We start from the raw sequence: 14,775 nt of genomic DNA on the forward strand, positions 1-14,775 counted from the left end.
CTACCTCGACCCAATTTCTATATTCAAAATTTGGTTTTAAATGGTGCAGCCGTTATTCTTTGCGAAAATTTAAACTTCCTTCTTCACTTAGGATACGCGTTTCAATCAAAGTATAAGATACGTAGAAACGCAGGTCAAAACCAAATACCTATGATCAATACTTCAAATTAAACAGTTCAACTGTTTCTTCATTTCTGCTATTTAATGAATATAAAATGGGAAATTAAAATATTATAGAAAAATTCACTTTTCTACCCTTTAAAGGCAGATTTTTTGAAAATGCTGGAACATGTATCAACTTATTTTTAACAAGGAGTCTATAGTCGGAGTTTCACCTGCCTAACTTGAGGAGATTGTGGGAGATATTCTATTTTTGACACAAACTTTAAACCCCTAACTCTGTCCTTAGGATAAGCATTTTGATGAAACTGACATCATAAAAGCCCAGTTCAAAGTAGGTACTATCTATACTCAAAAATTGACTTCCAATGGTTCAGTCGTTTTCCCGTGATGCAATCACAAACAAGATTATTTTCATATTTTATCTAGGTGATTTATGTAAGGTTAAGAAATAGAACTTATTATCTTCTCATTAATAATCTTGTTATTATTTTATGTACTGAAATTATTAATGACATATCTTCCTTCTTTGCAGGTTAGAAGACCTTAAACAACAACCACCACAATGGCGGACGATGAGGTGAGGTAAGTAGACAGATTCTTCTGGGAACCATGAAGATAGGCACACAAATATATATAGAGAGAGACATAAAAAGAGGAGTTGTTACTTTGTGTAGTAATTAATACATATATTAGTTAAGTAGTTACTACAAAATTACTAAAGTAAGGTATCTAATAAAATTACTGTCTTACTACTTGTAATCATGGAAATAAAACTCTTTCTCTATGACATACTTACGGAACGAAAGTTAATTTGTTTCTTTATCGTAAAACAATTATTGTGAATTTTATTTTTACCGAAACTTACCTGTCCTATTACTAAAACAAAGAAAATCTTACTTTGCATAGAGATTAATTTAAGCTGTTTCGGTATTCGTTAACATCTTTTTCAGTGACTTTTATGTGCTGCTGAATTGGTGACAGATTGCTTCCCAGGTCACTATCGTACCTGAAAAGGCAATTTCCAAATTAACCTTAATTTTCTACACAGATTTTATGTATTCAAATTTATTCGTTCATTTTCGATAGGTACATAACTGATTTAGTGTCATTAATTTTTTATTATTATTATTACTATTTTAATGGATAGAGAGATCATACTCAAGAGATAAGAGACCAAGTCTAACACAATTTTGAGATTTAAAGATTTCATTTACTTGTCTCTGAAGTGTTCTACTAGAAGGTTGAAACCCTTACACACGTCACAAATTTAGAAGCATACAGAAGTAATCGAAAAACATATCAGCGAATATCGAAACAGTTTGAATCAATTTCTAATTCACAGGATGTGAGGTAATAATTTCTTTATTTTATTTATTAAATATACATCTCAGAGCATCTATAAACAATTTCACGTATACAATAATAACATCTATCTTTCACGTATACAATTTAGGCAGTAAGCACTTCTTCATCATTTTTTTCTCTTCTTGATTGAATGTTTATCATTATATCTAAATTTTGCATTGTCTTAATTTGGGTGGATCTGTATTTGCTATAGGCAGCAAATCATAGTGAAGTCATTTTCCTGAAGGATACAAATCTTCAATGTTTGAGACTTATTTTTTGTTATTTTCTCTATGGTCAGTCATTCTTTCAAAGCATATTGCCCATTCAATACACATGCACAGAGCTACAAAATAGGGAAAAGTTCTTACAGCTGAATTATTCCAGAAAAAGAAGAACAGTATCTGAACTGTTTAAAAAATATGATTTTTGTAGAACGCAAAATATTAGAAAGAGATCTTTCCATTTCCTCTTTTAGCTCTGATGCACATGAAAGATTTTTTTTACCGTTTACCTCCCTTTTACACTTGTATTTCGTTTATAAATAATATCTTCCCGCAATTTTCTTTTTCTTTTTTCTTTTCTTTTCTTTTATTTTTTTTCTTTGGCATTTAACTATTATTTGTATAACTTTCCATATATTTTCTTACTTTTTCAAAATTATATGCATATTTTATTTTCTGTTCTTTATAAACTTTTCTTTTATCTCTCATACAAAGTTCAAGGCAACAATATTATGTCTATCTATAGCAACAAAAGATTATCCCAATATTGTCTAATTTAAGTGAATGCTATTACATTTAAGTTTACTTTGTCACACTATATCATAGCTCATTTTGACAACAAATTTCAATTTGGTACTTTGTATTTTATATAGTATGTATATTGTAGATTCTAGCTTTGAATTTATGCATAACTGTGAATAAGTTATAACCTCTGGCCAAAAAAATATATATATATATATATATGTGTGTTAAGAATAACTTGTGTTACAATTTTGGTACTTTATCATTGATTACACAATGTCAAAGTAGCGAAACTGTAACAGAAAACATTATTTTTATTAATATATAGATTAGTGTTTGGTAAAATTTTGTTTACGTTTACATAGCAGTAGATCAATAGTATATATTTAGTAATAAGATACATACAAATCACTAAAACTAAATTTTATCATGTAAGATAAGTTATTACAGAAGACTTACAAATAGACAATAGCTTTGAACAGTGTAAAGTGAGAAATACAGGGTTAGCATAAATGATTCATTCATTTTTAAAAGGCTATATTTCCCAAAGTTTTACACGTACATACATTAAAGATATATGAAAAGAAACACAAACTCTCCAAGTTTATGCACCCTCTACAAATGTTCAATATGTGTCCCTTTGGTGACAACGACGACGTCTTTTTTTCTTCTTTTTCTTTCCCTCCATTTTCGAAAGGGACTAACCTCACACTGCCACACCCGATCGAAAAGATAATCGACTCGTGCTGCCACCTGGAATACACAATACAAACTGTTTGAGTTTGTGGTTTTTTTTGCATATTTCTTTCATGTGTGTACGTGCTAATACTTTTGAAAATATAGTGTTTTCAAAACGAATTAATAATTTATGCTAACCCTGTGCTAGAAGGTTTTTTTTTTTTTTTTTTTTTGTCTGTGGAATTTTAAAGGCTATTTACAAAAGTATAAAACTGACTAAAGAATATAGTATAGAAGTATGCTTAGAATTAGATTTTACCTGAGCTTACACTTCAACACAAATAAGCCTAAACTTGTTATGGAAATCATGAAGATGTATTTTATCAATAATTTTATAAAACAATAATTAATTGACAGTAAAATAATAATTTACAACACTTCAATTAGAAAGTGAAGCCTAGTTCCTAAAATTTAATTCCGTCTGTTTCAATTGGCAATCTTTTTTACATTAAATTTATAAGGCAAATACATTATTTTAATCATGTCTAGTTAAGCAAAATAAAATGAAGTTATTGTGTTCTTTATATATATTTTTCATTGATGGATTATTTTTTCCTCTTAAGAATTAAGTTCATAAAGCTGTAAGTAGAATATTATTTAGAAATTAATTTATTTAAATTCTTTTTTCGTAAATGTAGTTAATTCCTGTAGCTATTTTTCTGTCATCCTTACCTTTTCTTTCCCCTTTCGTAATGTGTAGATAACTACTTTATTATTTTAGATGATGTACCCTATCAAATACCACATACATTACGTTGTAACACATATACACAAACATACATAAAAAGAAGCGTATATGAGTACCTCTTTTGTTCTGATGAGATTCAAAAAATAGACAAATACTTGCTTTTTTTCTATCTTCAAACTGTGACATTTCTTCTATGTACAAAATAAAATAACATCAATTACGTTAAGAGTACCTTAGTTGCATGCAAGCTAAATCGTAATCTTCTAAAGATAATATTTTTTAAAAAAAAAACTTTCAAATTCATTGTTATTCTTATAAAATGTATTTCCTTTTCTAAACTTAAAAATTATATTATAAATGTAAAATGGCTTCACTACAAATGAAAAATCTAAATACTAATAATAATAATAATAATAATAGTAAAACTTTCGTACTTTCAGTTACTTTATTTAAAACAAGACTTTAAAATTCATAATGTATGGCATAGTGAAGAAATCAAAATTTCATCAAGTTCTTAATAATTGGGAGCAAAATGGCTACGTTTATCTATCCCATATATCTCATTAAATTTCTCATTTACAATATTTTGATATATTAATGAAAACGAAAAGGTTAGTGGAAGACCGTGGAGCATGGAAGGTTCTCAGTTGTAGCAAGTGACCTGCCAATAATGGCAGAATACCTACGATGATGATGATGATATCGATTAATTTAATACACAGTTTAGTTTTCCTATACAGATGATTTAAATCACACTTATATTGGTTCTTTAAATAACAGCATTTTATCTGAAATGTGGAGAACAATTACGAAAACAGTTGATTCATATTCTGTACTGTAATTTCAAGTCAAACAATTTAGGTTAGTTTATGATAATACAAAAAAAAAAAACTTTAATTTCAGAATAATAAAAATATTGAAACATAATTAAGTGTTGGGAGAGCACAGTTATTCAGTAGATTGATCATAATTTATCCCCGATCTCTTTATGGTGCTTATTATTCCTTCGTCAGTTATTTGCATCTACCATCCGGCTCCTTTAATCTACAGGGCATAACCGTAAAAGGTTAAACAGAAAATTTAATTTTCTTTCTAAGTTTTATATATATATATATATATATATATATATATATATATATACTACTCTATTAACAAGAGGAATCAAGGATCAAATATTACGAATATACATTTTAACATATTATGTACGTTCAAGTATATTCTTCAAATCAGTAATTTCTTCTATAAGCTAACGTGAAAAATCTCTTTGCGTAAGATATATATATCGAAATGTCACAGTTTTTTTTTTTCCTTGCTCAAATCAGTATACTTACTGCTTCAGCCAAGAAGCTATATTTTCGTTCTATTATTACCTTCCTTCTATTAGCACGGTTGTCCGCTAAACCTCAGATTTCAATGACATACAATAGATATACCATAATTCTTTTTACAACAATGCAAACTGTATTCAAGATTAATTCATCATAAAATTATTGTTCTATGAACTGTTCCAATCAAGAAGTTTCTTTTCTAATCTTTCGTTATGCTTCCATAATCACTTTATATGACTTGGAAAATAACATATTTTTACAATCAATCATTTAAAAAAATAATCTCCGTATAGTAAATCGTTTTATATATCGTTTTCATACACATACATATAATATGTTCGTACGCTACATATTTATTGACTCGTATTTAAGCTACATTTAATGGAAAGAAAATGGAAGTTATTTCAAAGTATGGGATAAGAAATCTACATAGCATTCACGTAAAGTAAATAAAAAATATTTTGGTAGGGAAGTAATTGCCAAATGAGCATAGCAAAACATGGTGCCTAATGCAGAAACATAATATATCATAATTTTCCATTTTCTTTTCCTTTCATTCCTTGTTTATAGAAATCGTCCTCAATTTCTTGTTCCATATTAAGCAATTCAGCAACAAAGTAACCTTGTAGTTAATTTTATTTTAAATAACCCTTAATTTAAATATTAAATAACCTATTACATAAAATAAAACATGTTCCTCCTATGTTTCTGTTTTGTAATAGTTCGTCTTCCTTTCTTCTTTTTCTCCCTTTTCCACCTACGACTTTCTTCAATCCCTGCAGTAATGGTGCTGGAAACGAAAAAAGGTACCGCCTTTAACTCAGCTCACCTAGGCAGTCCGATGGTCACTGGTCTTGCCTCCGTAATTATCAACACAATAAAAAGGAAATTGTACAATCATGAAATAAAGGAAAAATATCCCTTTTATTTCCTTTGAAATGATTTCAACATCATCATCTAAAATATCCCAGTTACATTACCCAAGCTTAATGCTTCATGATTCAACTTCTTCCTTTTTATTGTGTGATAAACAAAATAAACAATCCTACACCTGTAGGTACCTACCCTAAAACACCTGATAACAGAAATATGGTACACAAACTTCGTTGGGAGGTAGCATACTTTAAAAAAAATCTCCCTGAGTAAGTAGATAACTTGAGAATTAATCAACAGAACCAAGATCTTGTAAGTACATACGTAAGTGTGCCTAGATTGTGTGCCTACAAATCAAAAACCAAGAAGTAGCATGATGTTTTCACTTATTTATTTTTAAATAAAAAACAGCACCAATCGCAGCTGGACAGGCTTCTTTTTCAGACTTTGCATGTAAAACTTTTTTTATTTTTACAGAATTATTCTTTTGTTTTTCTCTTTTCTACTTTTTGTAGAAAGAAACAGTTGTATGTTTATTTTTATAAAAATTTTATTTTCTTTTTTTCTAGGTTAGATTTATTTTTGAGGTTTTCGAGTGTACAATCTTTTCTTTCTTTTTTTTTATTATTTTGATACAAACCGTATATATTTTTTATTTGTATTTTTATTTTCATACAGAATTTAACTACCTTGGTCAACTACCATTTAGAGAGTAAGGCATGCTATTCAAACCTTCATAAAGTGTGATTTTGTTATAAAATTTTTGTTTTACAGTTCCCAATAATGAAATGTTATCTATGTTGCACTGCAATTTTAGGAAAATTATGGCAAAAGCTTTGAGAGTGCAAGCAAATTTTAGAATTTTATTAGAAGAAAATACAAAACAACGACAAAAATAAAACACTAATTATTTATATGCTTTGTATTCAGAGTAAGACAGACAAAATATTTGATTATTAGAAAAAAAGATATGACATTTGATTTACTGAGAGCTTTTCGTGGCTAAGCAGTTAGAGTACGCACCTTTGGCATGGGAGACCCGGGTTCGATTCCCGGCGGAAGGTTACGTGGTTCGGATTCCGTTAATCAGTAGGTCCCGACTCATATAGCCTCGCTGCTGACAGGGACGTTAATCTCAAAATCAACTCAATCAAGTCAATTTGATGTACTGAGAGTCACAAAATTATATTTAAATTTAGTGTAACGTCAATTCTTGCACATCTTTAAAACTATTTATGAACTATTTTTGTTATATGCTTTGACCACTCTCAAATATTTTCTTTTGAAATACTATGCAATAGCTATGAAATAGTAAAATGACATAAAATTGTACCAAAGCATTCATAGTTATTCTAGGAAATTATTTCTAGAAAAAGTATACACATTTTGAGCCTCAATATAATTGATAAATCTCAATGTTTAATCTATTCAATTGAAACTGAATATTATTAATGATCTAAATATTTAATCTATTCAATATAGTGCAACATGGTACCTGACATCTCACTTTTAACTAATATTTTTTTTATATAATACAACTTGACGGTGTTATACTTTTTTTTTTTACCCCAGAGAATATGACTTGCTCTGGAGAATTGTTTGATTATAACTTGGCACTAATATTCTTTTTTTTTTTACAAATATTCTGAAAATTGATTTTTTTGACATTGTGTAAAGTTGGTATTATAGTTTTTTTTCACAATTTACTTTTTTTACTAATTGTTTGAATGTTCCTACATATCCAGCTCCGAGGAAGAGGAGGAGTACAAAGAAGAAACAGCAGTAAGAATCTATTGTTAAGAAACACACATATCCTAACATGTCTCATTGTTGAAACTTACCAAATCCGCTTTGTGCTACTAACTTATACTGTGGTCTAACTATGCAAACATTTAGCTTTAAAATGTGAATATACATAGTAAGTATAGTTATGTTTCTAGAATCGCTTTTTATTAGAATTACTGCCAAATCTCTTGTCCTACTTCTAGTCTGTATGGCCTTACTATATAATGTATATAATGCTTTAAAAATATCTATAGAAATAGATGGTGATTATGCATTTTATTGTCAGATCAAAATTCTTAACGATATGTAAACGAGTTCTGTCTTACACAGCACAAATATTTGCAGCATATCAACAGAAATCCTTAGAACTTTCTTAGAGTTCATTTGTTATTTAGTTCTTTAGAATATTGCACCCTGAATGCGACCTTGTGTTCATTGCAAAAGCCACAAATAATCAAATACACCATATTAATAGTCTATACTGCATATTTATAGCGTTTTCTTTTAAAGAAAATGATATGAACTGTACAGCATTTATACCCAAAACTAATCACGTATACAATCAAGTACACAAATAAAGCAAATATTTTCTCCTTGCTAAAGAATCTTATATTCTATCTTTAGGTAAGAAAGTATTTTAAAAGCTCTCTAAAAGATAGAAACACTTCGATTCTTTGTAATATACATAAAGGATACTAAAAGGAATGAACTTAACAATATTTCAATCGTGCCCATATTTTACACTACATTCTGTACCTTTTGTTTACACTTAGTAAATATATCTTTTATCTGAACAATAAGACACTTCAAAACAATGTTCACTTATGTCTTAGAGTTTTCCTTCGTGAAAGAGTGATTGAACATCATCTACTTTTAAAATTCTCAAACACAAAGGTAATTTGTACGAAATTGTAGTTCATTTTACTTCTGAAACCAAACTTGAGTAACAAGATACATTTCAAACAAAGTATGCTGGTTAGACAAGTTTCGAAGTTTCCACTCTTTGATTTTAAACGAATTTTGCTTACATTTCCTAAACACTTTTCCGAAACATAAGCACAATGAATTTAAAATTAAACAAGAACTATGGTAAATTGTTCTTTACAAAATGCCTCAGCTTTCAGTGTTCTTCTCCGAGAAAAGCTCACAAACTTATATAAAGTTGATATAACAAGAATTTTTAACTTTTCGTTTACAAAATTTAAAAAAAAAGAACTGAAGGAAAATAAATATATTATGTTAAGCCCTTAGTAACTTTGCATTTTGCCTAAGAGATTATGAACTTTACAAAAGTTGTGAAGGCTACTTTCATACATTATATATTTTAATTCAGAATTTAGATCCAGAACACTAAAATGCAGTAATGACCAACACATTCAGTTGTATAGCTTTTCTTCATACTAAAATTTCTTGTTCATTTACGCAACATGTAAGGTTGTTGACCAATATTCGGAACATGCCGTTCTATTAAAATATGAACTATAACACTACTCTCTCAAAATTTCTATTCTTAAATTATATATTCACTTTTTTTCTTTCTGTTCTGAATCATCTTTATGATTGTTCAAAAATGCATGACATGTAATTTTGCTAAAATGTTCCAAATTTATTGGTCTGAGCAACACTTTCATTTATTTATTTTTAAATTTCTCTTTCTTGCTTTACCATAATGTGGCTTACAATGCATTTTTATTTTCGAAAACTACAAGTGTTATTATGTCTTTTTCTGTGGTGTTTAAATATTTGTTTTCAACAGTTAATGATGCGCTTATTTCTTAAAATATTTGTATTTATACTACAAAATTGTGTTTAAAAAGCTTTTATCAATTTAGCACATATAGAAGTGAAGATTGGGTATGCTAGGTAATGATATTACTTTCTTCATTAAAGAAAAAGGCAGTTTCTTGAAAATATAATATTTTACATTTAAAATGTTTAGACCTTTGATACTATTTGCTTAGATAGAAAAAGTACGATTTTCATTTCTATTGTGTGCAAAGAAATTACTTTTCTAGGATCTACGAAAAGTATATTTCTGATGTTTCACCTAATTCATTATTCCAATTGATACCTTGCATAAATAAATAAATTCTGAATGTTTTATTGATAGAACTTAAACAAACTCAACAGTGCGGAAGATAAAGTAATAATTTTGGCTAAGATAAAGTAATAATTTTGGCTAAGATAAAGTAATAATTTTGGCTAAGATAAAGTAATAATTTTGGCTCTAATTCTTTTTCAAAAATTGATATTTTGTCAGTTGACTTTTATTCAAGTTTCAAAATTTTTGTATACAAGTTACGAATCATTCATAAAAATTATGAGAATGCATATCTTGAAAAACCATATGCGTAATTAAAATTAGTAATCAATTTATCTCTTGATACCATTGAAGAAATTAAGTGTAATAAAGATGAAAATGAAAGAAAGCTTATTCACTTACAATTGTACATATATATGTGAAAGGATTTTTTTACGTGTTTTGTGTATATTTTTGTAATACTAAACCAACTCACATTTTAAAAAAATATTCTGAATATATTTTAATATTGTTTTATTTTCTCTTCTTTCTTACAGAGAAAAAGAATTGAGGAGGCACGTAAGAGAATGGAAGAAGTAGGTTTCCTTTTCTTAACTAATCGCATGTTTTGGGGAGGGAAAACCAGGCTACTTTGGGAAAATATTACATATACATATATTGATATTTCTATATTTTTATATGTATATGTATTTAGTAATTATGAAAATAAATAAAAAAGAATAGTCATAGTTATATACAATATCAAATTCAAATAATAGATTATATTTCCATGTTCAAATATTCAGTTTTGATCTATAGAAACTGAAAGTATGCATCTGACATTTTAAAATAATTTATTTTAACGATACGAGATAACTTTAATATATATTTTCAAAATATTTCTTCTCAATTACGTTTTTTTTTTTAATTTCCACGTTTATGGACCAAGGCTAAGGGACATGGTGATAATGAGATGGATATTAATGTTGGAATGACAAAAGTGGGAGGACACGGAAGAACCCCAAGATGACGCACGCACACGGTTTAATATTTGTTAATATATATATATATATATATATATATATAAATGAATTACATTAATATGTTTGATGACTTTTTCTAAACATTTTTACTGTATGTGTACAGTACATAACATTTTTACTGTATGTGTGAGCATACTCGTAGTTGTTACAATAAAAGAGATTCTATTTAAGACACATACAAGTTCAAATTTTATTTGTTTAACTGTGCCATAGTAGAACAACAAATTGAAATTAATTACTTATTATCCTCAACGTCAAACTTTTGCAATGTATATTTAAAAGATTTAATAAGTGTAATTTGCACAAATATTTTTAAAAGTTTAACTAAAGACATGTGCAAATTGAAAAGGCTTGAATATTTTATATCGTTCTTATATTACTTTTAATATTTTCAAAATTTAACTGTAAAATTTTACAAATGATATCAAACTAATTTACTATACAATATACGAAAAGAAAAAATATACTATGGAATACCTACATGTGAATCTTGTTTAATAATAGAATCAGATATATATTGAAATCCTACATAGAAATTTGATTAAAATATGAGCTTTCCCTAATTCAAGATTTATTCTTGTCATATATTTCGAAATATACTCATCTTTCTATGAAATATATCAATAGTCTAATAAAATTTTGTTATTTTGAATTTGTCTAACTGAAAAATGAAGTAGGTAGGGTTTTAGTTGTTTCTTGAGTATATACTTTGAGTTTCTATAGTGAAGTTAGTTGAGATATTTACAGCAATAATTTGAATAATATATTTTAAATTTGAACGAACATTTAAGTTTTTACTCTTGTCCTACAATGTCTTTAAGATCATGAATTAAATTTTAGTTGTAGTTTTCAAGTAAGAACAATATTATTCAATGTTTTCTTCAATTAGTTTGCAAGTAATACTCTTCATCAACTGTTGTTTTTGAATCATATAATATATATGATTATTATTTATTTATATATGCAATAAATTTCAACTACAGTACCAGGAAAAAAATGTTTTTCTTATTTTTTCATGTGAATTTCAGAGTTCTTTGTTGAATCAAATTTATATGTCATTTTAATCAATATAAAGAGAATACGCTCTATTTGCTCTTATAAGTATGAATATAAATTTGTTAATTGATATGATTTTTAAAATATTTTCTACACCTCAGATATCTCATTCGTACTCTGAGGTAATTTATTCTATGCTTGTCCATCCAATGCCCATTTTGCTTTAATTTTGATGCAAGAAAATCTAATTTTAGTCAAAGTATTACATATTCATAGTAAAACTTCTATATTATTAAGAATTATGGTAACATTGATAAAGAAGACATTCACTTCTCGTAGATGCCAAGTTCATTTAAAAAATAAAATAAAAATTCATATGCAAACCCCAATATCGTCTGGTTCCTCCCTGCAAATTCCTGGATAACGAAACTGGACATACGAGGTAAAAAATGACAAAATATGGCATGGATTTGGTAATTATTTAGACTTAGAAGTATTGTGATTTAGAATTTTCCCTCTATTGTGATTTAGAATTTCCCCTCTATAAATTAAAACAAAGGACAATCTATGACTGTAATTGTTTTCAAGTGTGTTTGTAATATTATATGTTTTGTTATTCTTTTCACGTCTCTTTCCAATATTAGCCATCCGTAAATAATATATACATATAGCATATGTGTAACATCCAATATACGTTAAACCATTTAGTATTTTGTGATTGATTTTTATTAGATTTATGTTAATTAAAATTACTAACACAGTTTATTTTTGTTTTCAGTTTTGTAGTTCTAATACTAGCCTATATATTATTAATGAGCGTAATCGTAGTTAGTGTGAACATTAATTTTAATAACTATTTCATGCTACACTTTGCAATTAATATTTTTTTGTTTTAATTTGTGCTTATTGTAATTTGTTCTTTGGTTGTTTTCTCTAACGTTTATTTCTGAACATTTTGTCTTATGCAGTGAGTTTGTGAACAGCAAACTCTTATATTTAATAACTTTTAAGCTTTTATTATTTCTTTTTTCATATTACCAGTTGGTTCAATGAAATGGAGTTTATGTACTTATGATATCAGGTATTTATACACAAGTTCATTTATTCATCACACAAAATATCAAAAGAAATAAAGGTATTACATCTATTATTATTATTATTATTTATACTAATTAAATGTTTAAAATCACGATGTAATAATCAAGTAGTTAAAATATTAAAAGATAAATGAAACCTTAATTATGCGATATACACAATAATTTTAAAGAAGCAAGGAAGTCTTGATAACTTGTTTCCAAACACCAAGCACTAAGGAAATTATCCCCTTGGGTATTGAACAACTTTTCTCATAACTAGCGGACTACACGTATAAACAAATTTATATTTTTTTATTGAGCTTTTCTACGGAAATATATAAAATTACATTTCCTAAACACATGCATTATTCTCTTTGTGTTTGCTATATTCATCTGTCCATAAATTCTAAAGTCACAACAATTCCAGTACAAAGACAGATATAGACATTAATTCTACGCATTTGTTGAGAGAACTAATTTATTCAGAGAAAGGATCATGAATCTGCGTATTCTAATTTTTCTAGTGATGAGGCAAGAAACTGATATAATTGGTTAATATTGTTCTATTCGGAGTCATCGGTTAACCTTTACGATTTTATTGATAACCTTCACCTAACTTGAGATATCCAAACACTTTTGACAAATATGTAACATAAAAATGTACAAAGTAAGTAATACCGCACGAAATACTTCTGATACCATTAAAAAATATTTTTCTTCTAATTTAGATGAGTTTCCATCTAAAATTTATACGAAATTTAAAGGTAAAAGTTTTCATATAATGGATTGACCACATTGGAATATACATTTACATTTGAAGATACAGTATACAACATTACCTATGACAGTATCCGTATTTTCTTGTCACTCTAATTTCATCATTTCTTCTTGTTTCAAATATTCCCAATTTCTTAAAGAGTGACATAAACGATATTTGCTATTGAACCAACTATGCATCGTCGAATTGCTATTTTCACGCTCATTCTCAACATTTTTTTCCCTTGGATTTTTTCTTCTTCTTTAATACGATTTGCACATATGCATATTCCTTGAGTTTATCACCTTGCGTTTTCCTATAAAGAAAAGGGAAAAGAAGGTTTAAAGATATATATTTATATATGAAATTGTATTATATTTTTACATATTCCTGTTGGTGTTATCTCTATTTTCTGTTTTAATCTACATTTTATGAAAAACATATAAAGGTTTAACGTATTTTCGTAATACATGTTAAATAGGGTCTAGATTATATAATTTTCTAACACATCACAAACATTTATACATATTTTCATGGAAGTTATGTATAAATCAAAATAAACAGTACTTACGTGATAAGCATAACCAAAACTTAGCTTTAAAGATTGTACACTTTGTCTTTAAAAGATTGAAGAAAAAACAAAACATACCGAATATAATGAAAGTTCAACCGAGAATCTTGAATATAACTGACAGTAACATATGATTGAACATTTCAATTATATTCTTTTCTTCACCCTTTCCTACTTTCTTGTTCGTAATTATCATGTAAGTGCTTTTATTTTGATTTTTGTATGTCCATGCTGAGACTCCTTTCTTCTAACAACGTATACATTATTTCTCATTTTCTGTTTTCAAAAAAGTGTCCGATGATTTGTTCTACATTTGTCGATTTATATATTGGTCATTTTACGTTTGTCAAGTGAATACATGGTCTGCCTCACATAGCTTTGTATATATATACATATTGCAACGCATTAAGATAATTATTGTTCCTATATTAGTGAAAATGTCCAATATACATGTTATTCTGTATATCACTCATACATATTCGTATTGTGGAACAATAAAAAATATGTTATGTAACAACCTATGTTAATTATGAAAATGCGTATGTTTAATGCTGCGTGTAATTCATTCCCTTCGTACAATGAAAAAAAACACAGACATTGTATATAGTTTCTGTTTCGTCTCGTCTTCTTATGTAAACTATCTTCTTCAAAAAATGTCAATGAACATCTACTTTCTGTTATATTCGC

At 27.5% G+C, this 14,775-nt stretch overlaps 1 protein-coding gene across 12 annotated transcripts in view; it reads left to right on the top strand.

The window, feature by feature from the left end:
• The window catches only part of wupA (troponin wings up A), a 113,402-nt gene that overhangs the window by 25,399 nt on the left and 73,228 nt on the right, over nt 1-14,775 (top strand). For 8 of the 12 annotated variants that reach the window (XM_081751012.1, XM_081751011.1, XM_081751010.1 and 5 more), the window contains exons 2-4: nt 656-705; nt 7,586-7,622; nt 10,203-10,241. In XM_081751012.1, coding sequence (XP_081607138.1) covers nt 686-705; nt 7,586-7,622; nt 10,203-10,241 — 96 coding nt within the window. In that variant the 5' untranslated portion in view covers nt 656-685. The remainder of the gene's footprint in view (nt 1-655; nt 706-7,585; nt 7,623-10,202; nt 10,242-14,775) is intronic. The other 4 variants (XM_081751013.1, XM_081751014.1, XM_081751015.1 and 1 more) reach the window with 4 other exon arrangements.

This window comes from Thermobia domestica, chromosome 3 (genome assembly GCF_964235325.1).
Source record: "Thermobia domestica chromosome 3, izTheDome1.hap1.1, whole genome shotgun sequence".
Taxonomy (NCBI): Eukaryota; Metazoa; Arthropoda; class Insecta; order Zygentoma; family Lepismatidae; genus Thermobia; species Thermobia domestica.